Source organism: Poecilia latipinna, unplaced genomic scaffold, assembly GCF_001443285.1.
Source record: "Poecilia latipinna isolate Pla-1442-1.1 unplaced genomic scaffold, P_latipinna-1.0 Scaffold968, whole genome shotgun sequence".
In the NCBI taxonomy this organism is placed as follows: Eukaryota; Metazoa; Chordata; class Actinopteri; order Cyprinodontiformes; family Poeciliidae; genus Poecilia; species Poecilia latipinna.
Genome location: NW_015113584.1, coordinates 150,591 through 160,586, shown reverse-complemented (window position 1 = coordinate 160,586; position 9,996 = coordinate 150,591). Strand labels below are relative to the sequence as shown.

The 9,996-nt window shown below is 37.2% G+C and overlaps 1 protein-coding gene across 1 annotated transcript in view; it reads right to left on the bottom strand.

Moving 5' to 3' along the window:
• The window catches only part of ext2 (exostosin glycosyltransferase 2), a 25,556-nt gene extending 16,029 nt beyond the window's left edge, over positions 1-9,527 (bottom strand). Inside the window, exons 1-9 of the mRNA XM_015049973.1 lie at positions 9,374-9,527; positions 8,652-8,996; positions 8,343-8,566; positions 7,916-8,005; positions 7,283-7,399; positions 6,868-7,063; positions 5,903-6,042; positions 5,709-5,802; positions 756-887 (exon numbers count right to left, since the gene is read on the bottom strand). Of these exons, the coding sequence (XP_014905459.1) occupies positions 756-887; positions 5,709-5,802; positions 5,903-6,042; positions 6,868-7,063; positions 7,283-7,399; positions 7,916-8,005; positions 8,343-8,566; positions 8,652-8,966 (1,308 nt within the window). The 5' untranslated portion in view covers positions 8,967-8,996; positions 9,374-9,527. The remainder of the gene's footprint in view (positions 1-755; positions 888-5,708; positions 5,803-5,902; positions 6,043-6,867; positions 7,064-7,282; positions 7,400-7,915; positions 8,006-8,342; positions 8,567-8,651; positions 8,997-9,373) is intronic.
• Positions 9,528-9,996: the final 469 nt, after the last annotated feature.

The window sequence follows — 9,996 nt, the reverse complement described above, 5'->3', positions numbered from 1 at the left end:
CCACTAGTTCCTCCCCCACAGACGTCCTCTTAAAAAAAAAACAAATCAAAGCACTGAGTGAATCTATGTCACTTCTATTATAGTAATTGCAAACATTTAACTAATTCAAGGACATTACTTTATGCATCCACAAACATGCTGACTTGCACACTCCTCCATCCCACAGACGGCTTGGAGGAGTCTCCAGATTAAACCAGGCTGATTAACAACTCCTGAGAGATGGTCCAACAGCCAACATGTCTGCTGCCACAACCAAAGCAAAGCTGAACACACACACCAAAACCATTCTTCCAGAATACTCTCTATAAACACAGTGACTAAGACGTACAGGAACTTATTCTTCACCACAGACGAGGCATCCGCCTATTGCAGAACTGCTGACACAAACTGGCTGCCTCAGAGCTCTCTGGTTGTACACCAAACCCTGGGGCACCACTGCATGTGTGGTGCCTTACAAAGAGACACAGCATCTACCGTCACTTCACTGCAGGCTGTGACTTATAGCACACAGGAGAGAGGGGAAAGAGCTCATGTGGCACCGACAGACAAAGGCTTCAATCTTGATGAAGTGTCATTCAGATGTCTGCCATAAAAAATATTTAAAAAAAAAAAAACACTTCTGAGAATAAAAATGAAAGGCTGAGCATAGAGCTGAATGCAAGACTGTATCTGGATCACAGAAGACGACAGAAGTCAAGTTCAAGGTTAGAAAACAAGTAAGCTCCAAACACAAACATGCACGCATACATACGTACCACCACAGGTGGATTGTTCCATTGCTCATAAGTACGTGCAGCATATGGGTAAATGCGGTCATTGATGATCTGGAGCGTGGTCAAGCCGATAGCTTTCATGGAGCTGAAGTAGGCCTCCCAGAACCAACGGGCCTAAAAAAAACATGAGGAGGAGAATTACAAAATACATCAACAGAAACAGAAATGAGAAAGAATAATAAACACGTGTGCTAGCATTAGCATTGGTTCGCACAAAATGCTCTGCAGGAGCTTTTTGAAATAGGAACAGGCAGCAGAACATGAATTCACCAGCTAATTGTTGGTGTGGACAGTTCTCTAGATGCAAATGAAAGAAAAAAAAAAATATATATATATACACCCCAGGAATCATATGAGCTCATTAGCAGTTGAATCACAAGTGACCAGATGTTACTCGTACTCCGGCTAGTGATTTCTAAACAAACAAATTCCAGAACGGTTTTGCCCAAATTCCAGCAGTACCAAAACATCCTCAAGAGAAAAAAAAAAAAAGGAAGAAACACCCAAAACATTCCTGGCAGCTACAATCACATTTTCCAAAATAGGTTTTTATGAATATACAACCATCTTGTCCGTTATATCTTGAGGCAGAAATTTAAAAAAAAAAAAAAAAAAAAAAAAAAGAATAAAAAACAGAGGGTCATTACATACATAAAAATATCATTGTTAATATAAGGCAAAACATGCCTAAGTATCAGAACATTTAATTCACATGTGGGCGTGCTTCTTTTATTTGTTAAATATAATGTTTTGATTCCGTCATCTCGGTATTTGGTACAGTTTCTGCAGAAGATAGCACCAGTGTGATGTCATTACTGTAAAATTTGGAGATTCCTCCTGCACCACATGTCTGAAGAATATTTGACACCCCTCTGCAGCCTCTCGTCCTTCAACAGCTCTTTTGAAGCCCTATGAAATCTCTCTCGTCTGTCTCTGTTTTCTTTCAGCAGATCACTGTTTGGATATTGGTCTTTCTGATGAGTGAACTCTTAACCTATATCTTAATGTTATCACATAGGGTGCTGGATTCCTCACTCCCAATTCAATACACATTTCGTTGCAGCCAAGCTGACGGTCTCTGAAATTACATTTGAGAGCTGGATCTGTGTGCTAATGAGCGTTTATTTAAGCTTTAAAGAAACTCCACGGGTCAGATTCGAGGTGAGAAAAAATACAAAAAAAACACACACACACACACACACAAGGGGAGTTTATAAAGCTTTGAACCACAATTGAACAATGGGATTAGGTTAGAAAATAAATATTTCATCATCACATAGACGGCAGACAGCTAGAGAATAATAATATTTCTTCCTCCTAATGCAATCCATGCACATGTCTTTAGCTAATGAGTCTCCCCTTTGTAAACATTTGGACAGGACCTAAATCACAAAATTCTGTGCAAGGAACGAGCCGTACAAAAGCACAAAAACAGAGTCGAGTTTTACAGCAGGGGTTGAAGTGTATCTAGAAAGACTTTTTAATCTCAGGGGCCTATAAATCAACCCGTGATGAAAGTTCCTTTTCCGACCGGGAGGAGGTAGAAAGAAAACCGTACTGGCTCCGGGGCCCCCATCGCAATGCTCCGCCCCCTTTCCAAGTGCCAGCGGGAATTTTTATGAGCGAAGGACAGACATCATCGTAGCAGAGGATAAACACCATCACCTAATCTTCCTATGACTGCTTTTAATCTGCAATTGAATGGAATGCATTTTCTCTATCACCCAACACAAAAAAAAGATATATATATATATATATATATATATATATATATAAATATAAAAGGAAATCCAACTAGAAAAACTAAAAAGATTCGCAACTTTTGACAAATTATATACAAAAGGTCCATCAATTACCTGATGAATTGAAAAAAAATGTTAATTGGCTTCGGGTTATTCAAGTTTAAAACCCTTAACTGTCGCCCCAAATACTTACATGTAAGTCACCAGGTCTAAAAGGACACCCGTGTCATCCAGACAGTTAAAGGGGTTAAGGAGCTTTAACTGCTCTCATTTGTGATGCCTGTGATCTTTAAATATAGCAACTGTTCAAGATAAAATAGAAAATAATATGGCAACATACATAGAGACACTGCAGACTGTCATTGTCAAAACGCCTGACGGATATTTACACCTCAAGCTTGCAAGTGACAGCTGGCAAACTGTCAGCAGAGCCTGATCAAAACTTCCAGCTCAAACAAATCTTTGAGCTTCTTCTGGGAATTTGATTTTTTCAGGAGATATATTAGCAATTTACCTTCAGCTGTGTTCTCTCGTTGTAACAATACTGCCATTATACGTTGACATGCAGATTAAATGTAATTTTATCTACACTGTCTAAAGTAAACAAACAATGTAAATCATTTTAAACTTCCTTATAAATGATCAATTACATTCACAAAAAAAAAGATCAATTTGCACAAACACATCTACCCGGTACTTGTAATTTATTAAATAAGAATCAATCTTGATGGCTAAAATTAGCAACACTCTGAGGTCTCACAGGATTACAATTAAAGTAGGAATTGCTATGTCATATTAGAGCACATAGTTTCTGTAATTATTGAATTTCCGACAAGGAAAGGAAGAAGCTAGAGAAGAGAAATGCTCGTCTTGCTTCACATCTCGCATGTAATTTGAAAAACAAGTTCTGATAACATCTAAATTTGTGTTCGTGAGGAAAGACAGTCATGTAGTGGGTATAGTTTTCAAAGATCCAAATTAAAGTCAACAGTGATGTTAAGTGACTGAAGTGCAACTACTTTGATTCTTTATTTCTGATGCATTTTAAAGGAAGTCGGAGATGCCAATGACCAGAGGGGGAAGAAAGCCTCGACAGGATACAACTAAAGAAAGATTGACAAAAGCAAATACAAAGTATCCTCACCTCAGTCTGTAATTCCTGTCTATCTTTACCACGGCTATGCTTTTATTTATCATCAGAAAGAGTTTAGCTGAGATAATCTAGAAAAATTATCTGGGATAATAAGTACTGCACTATTTTGTGTCTATGACCCAAATAACAATCTGGACTGGTGGCTTTACTTGAGCACTATCTAAATTGTTCAGAATGGACATATATTTTTGTCTTCCAAATAAATTATCTAAATGAGTTACACCATCTCAAAATGTACGTATCTTATATGTTTGAACAAAATGTAAAAATTATGGTCTTTCAAAAAAAAAAATAAAATAAACTAAATCTTACAAAGAGAAGATTAACAAAAAAAATATTTTTAAATTACACATCCTGCTAACATTTTAGCTTATTCATTTTTAATCTTACTGCATATTCAAACGCCACAAAAACGTGGACTCTTTAGCCCTCTGCTGGCAAAACTCAAGAACTACATTAGTTCTTCTATGTTTAAAACCTTTTAACCTAGCCGCTTGGAGCTTAAATGTTTGGTTTTCATAATGTTTTTTACCATGTTAAACGTTTGGAAAATGTGACTGTAATTATGTTCATAACCTTTACGAGCAGCTGCAGGAGTTTAAGTCACACATAATCAAAAACATGACTAGTTGCAAACTGAGCAGATTTAGTCAATACTGGCTTTGCCATGTTTTAAAAAGGCTGCCAATGGGCTTCTGAGTGTATATTATTTCTGAAACGATTAATCACGATGAATCGATTGTTGAAATAATTGTTCAACTAATTTAATAATACATTGATTGTTAACTGCAGAATACAAACTAAAAAAAAAAATGACATTTTGAGGTAATTAAGTCAAGACTGTACAAGAAATATATATGTATGCTTTTTTTAAAATTATTAATTAGTTAATCCAAAAATAGTCAGCGGATTACACCTACGCTGTATTTATTGATTTTCACACACTGATGTTCGAACCATTTTTTTAAAATCTGCAGATGCATCTTTTGCTGCAATGATCAAGCACACAAAAAGGGAATGCCAAGTTATTGGATTTTAGCAAAAAATAATAATTATATATATATATATATATATATATATATACCTTATTTAACAATTGAACTGAATTGTTTATTTGCATTTTTAATGCATTTATAATAATGTATAAAAACGCTTAACTGGTTAAATGAAAAATCTGAAGAATGTGCCATTTTTAAAAAATCTGTTGGTCATTAGCTTAGTGAGCAAATCTTTTCAAATACGAAAACACATATGGTATAAGTGCATTAAACAAATTCCACACAAGTTATTTTGACTATTTTTAAAGATTTTGATTACCAAATCCCTTCACTTTGATCAGTTACGAGAAATTCAAAATATAAATTTGCTTAAAGTGTTTTTCTATAATGTGAAGACACACTGGTGCATTACTGCTTGTTTTAGTGGTTGACTTAGCTGTGAGCTATCCACAGCAGTTTACCCCCAGCAAACTCTTCAACCTTAAGAGCAAGCCATGTGTTTGAGCTATTATGGTGTAATCCAAGCCCATCTCTGAGTTTCTGGCCTAAAAATGTCTGTTTGGCCAGTATAATTGGTAAATGGACAAGAGTTGACACAAGAGAACGAGAAGCAGCTGAAGTAGTGCTCTACTCTCACTGCCGCTTTCAACGCTGTTTATTGTGGCTTAGGGCAGATATCAAATGAAAAGAGAGCGAGTCTCAGTCCCTGAATTTTACTCGGGCTAAAATAAACAGTTAAATCTCCCATGAGCCTGTTAAAATCCAGCGTGAGTAAGAGAGGATATTCAAACTCATAAAAAGAGAAGATTGAATCCAAAATCCTGTCTTTTGTGCGTCTCATAAAATTTGTTTTGGCTTCCAGAAGTAGAAATGGTGAAGAGGCTTGAATTGTTAAAACACAGGCACCTCTATTAACTGCACAACTTCGCGATGTAGTGACAACACCCATTTCTACTCAGTCAATTCAATTTATAATACTTTAAAACAATAAATAAATACTAAACGCGAGTTGTTTTAATTAGTCTACAAAGTGGACTTTTACCTGTCTCTGCATTTCCTCGACTTGCCTATGAGGAATGCTCTTCAGGATGGTGTACATCTCTGACAATTTTTCTTCTGGAATAACCACAGAGGCTCTGCGCAGGAAGGACAAAATAAACAGGTGAAATTAAAAATACATAAACACTGCACCTGTTCATCCCTCAAACCCCTAAACGCATTGGGATTCATGCAGACCTTTTCCAGTCAAGCACTTCAGAGAATGGAAGAATGTAGGAGTCGGCCAGGATGACGGGGACACAGCCAGCCTGCAGCACATCACTGAGAGCAGCTTGACCCAAGCGTGCCCCTCGCAAAACCACACAGAAAGATGACTCCTGCGGAGACAAACCAAATGTGAGTCAGGGCGTTTATGTCTGGACAAAGAGCCAGAGCTGGTTCGACTGACAGGTTTTCGCATTTCAATGGCAGTGGTCGCAGTTTGTTACCACATTTTTAAACTGGTCTATTTTGACCAAAAAGACATGGAAGTACATGCATTATTTCTAATAAACCGGAATATATCTTTCAACCAGGAGCTTTACAATAAGTTTTAGAGAGCAAAGCGGATTAGACAAATTAATTTCACTAAAGGGAAATAAATTGCTTGTTTGAGAATGTTATGCATGCAGCTCTATTATCTGACCGGTAAAACTACAAAGCTCACTTCAGCTGAGCCACATCTGTATGGTAGTTTCACATGATTCTACAGTACTGTAAGTGCAGCTTTGAGGTGTTCCAGTAATAAGGCATAGTGTTGAATAAACTAGCAGTTTATTGGATACGGTTTGATAAGTAGTCATCGGAAAAGTAAAACAATGCCCCCATATCTTTTTTATTTTATTTTATTGTATTTACATATGTAGAGTTTTTGGGTTATAGACTGCTCAGTTTTTCACAACTTGGAAAAAGGACGCATCATTATTGATATGCTGGAACCCAGAACTAACAACACATGTACTTTTTGCTACAATCTTGCCAGGAAATATGATTTAGCAGAATTAATGTAAAAATACTAATAAATACTAATAAAAAAAAAATCCAGTCAATGTGAAGCTAAAGTTTACCCTCAAAATATCTTAATAATAAGGTGCATTGCAAAACAGTCTTTTAAAAGAATCATTTGTTAAAAACTCAAAGAGGAAAAGGATTGCGTCTCCCACCTGCAGGATCTGTGGGTAGTCATACACTTGCCCTTTGCAACACCGCTTCCGTGCGGAGGCAGCTCCCTGAGAAAGGTTGCTGCACTTGTCAAGCAGGAGCAGCGCTTCTCCATTTTCTTCCTTCAAACGCTCCAGTTCAGCACGATACTCTCTGTGAATTGCTGTTTGAGAGGACAGAATGAAGTAGCGCCTCGGCCTGGATAAAGAGACCAGAAATGCAGAAGACGTTAATGTTCGGCTGACATTTAGTCAGTTGGTTATCCTAAATAGTTATTTAAATCAAATCGGTCTAAAAGAAATGCAAAACCAAACCACAATGTTACATGACATGGAAGCTAGCCACAAACCTTGCTTGTAGAGGGGTTATTTAGTTATGATTTGACACCAGAGAAGTTAGTCTTAGAAATCTGCTCACCCAGGATGTCGTTCAGGCAGCAGAACATCTGCAGAAAGAGGACTGTAAACCGGGATGCTGACATCATAACCTTGTCTATAGGTCCATGTGGAGAAACCACCTCCTGCCAAAAGGGCTCTGAAACAATTAATTAGGACTATAAATTAGTTTCCAGAAAAAATAAAAAGTAAAAAAAAATGGTTCGCCAGCAGAAACAGAGAAAAACAGAAATAGAAAACTAGCTCAACTTCTTCTTTTTTTTTCTATTTCAAAACATTTGCAACGGGACAACTTTTCTGAGGGGAAAGAACTATTTAAAATTAAACTCAAGCTTAATGACTTTATCTGATATAACAGACTTTCCAACAGCTGATGAAAACAGTCTCTACCGAGGTAAAGTGTATTGTAAGGGGAAAGTGAATAACATGGTTCTGATGAGGACAGAAGCCAAAGGATTGAAACTGGATAAAGTTTGAAATTTCTCTTAACTAAAAGCAGTAGAATATAAAGTTCATAATGCTAACAACTTCAACCCAAAACAGTTATTTTAGCCGACAAGATATATTCTGACAAGTTTTTCCATGAAATATTGGCTGAAAAACAAAGATTTTGATTGGAGTATCCTTATAGGGCTTCAAAATGTACTTTAGCTACCTGTCTCGAGGGACATCCAGAGCTGTGTTGTAGTCAGGTGGACCTCCAGGTAACATGTTGAAAAGCAAATGATTCATCCCTTTGTCCCATCTACCAAAATAGAAATAAGATTAGTTCAGGGAGAATTAAAATACTTAACCTACAGAAAGGGAAAAAAACAAAAACATACATACATTAGAAACACAGAACAAATACTGTAAAGTGTGGCTTTAAGTTCTTGAGTAATTATCAATTTAGTAAGAGTTGAAGTTATTGATGTTGCTGCCAATTTTTGATGACAAGACTTGGACAAAAAGCAACAAAAACATTGTAAAAGCATTTTGACAATCTTTAAAATAAAATGATTTTCTGTCTCTATATAGAGAAAAATATTGGTCCCACAAAGGGCTAACACTAATGAATAGCTGAGTGTGCTGTAATTATTCACCTGGGTAGCATTGCCAGGGCCTGGGCAGTCTCTCTGATACGAAGGGAGTTCTGATTGAGCACATCAATAGATGGAATGAACAGACAGGCTCTGGTAACATCATCCGTGTAAAAGTCACTGTCTGAGATTGCACTCAGCAGGTCGTTGTATTCTCGTGACAGTCCAGTGCTGCTGATGGGAACTCCAAATTCATCCACAAACCTCTGAAGAGCATAGATGTAGACCTGCGAACAACATTTAAATCAGTTTTGAATCAAAGCTGAACACAAAATCAATGCTGGATCTAAAAGATCTGACAATTTCAGTTACCTTGATTTTGTTCTTTGGATTGTAGCCACATCTATATACATCAAAACATGTATGCATCCGACAGCTTAGGTCCCCCCTCTCAGGTATGGGGCTGGATGCAGGTAGTCGGATAAGAGGGGCGTCATGCACGCTCCCCTTTTCAAGTGTCCATTCGGCTGAGGACTCGATAGAATGAGGCCAAAACTGGAACATCCCGGTGGCAATCAGTCCGAGCAGCACAACGGAGAAGAGGGCGATGTAGTAGATGCGATGTTTGGTTTTCATTCGCGGGATTAGAGCAGGGCCCCGAGAGCTGTACTTCCCCGAGGCATACATGACTGATGCCCCTCTCCGTCAGACCAGCAGCTGTAAAAAGGATCTTCTGCTTAGAAACTTAATGTTTTGACAGCATAACAAACAATCTGCTCCGACAGAAGCGGTATAGATCCGTTGCCAATATTGGACTAATTGCATACGTTTGCTCAATATGCAAACACCAGAAGACACGTTCAGCAAGATGCCAACACATTTACAGTCGTTTCGAGTAATTACATAATTAAGAACTAAATAAAGTGACTTAGAACCAATGATAAATTTTGACGCTGACATTTAGAACACTATTTTGGCTAACAGCAGCTAGCGGTTGGCTAACTCAGCTGCTTAGGTCAACAACAAATATGGGAAAAAAAATGAAGTGAAACTAATAATTGTATTATCCTTGGATATGAAAACTATTCACATACCGAGACGGTGAACAGAAGAGTCTATTCAGTCCTCATCCATCGCCGCAGTGAGAGTGCAAGGTACAATAACAAAAAAAGGTGTTAATGCTAACCTAGCTGCAAGCTAACTCTGGCCTTTCCGGGATTTGAGGGAAGTTCTTCTTCTTCTTTGCCTCTGATAGATTCCTCTCAACTCAAAAGCTAAGGAGAGCACTTCCCTCTGGTTGGAAGCAGACAAATGTACACTTAACTGATATTAAAACCAAAAGTGATGAAAATACATGCACACATTAAATAGTATAACTGTGCATAATAGAAACCCAATCTTATCAAAGGTCAAATGCAAAAATATTAAACTAATTAAACATTAAACTGCTTAATTTCAATATTTTATGGATCAAATTATTTTTTAGTTACATGACTGCACATTCATATTCATTTAAATATTACAAAAGTTAAGGATTACAACATCTGCATTAGTTCTGAAAAGCTGCTACTTTCCAGTAGCTTACCAGCAGACACAATTTAGATACTCTGAATTACAAGACTATTGAACAAGGAATAGCCCAAAACTAATTAAGAAATGCTAGTTTCATTGATTTTTTTTTTTTTACCTTATAAAAAACTTGTTTTTGTGGGGTATT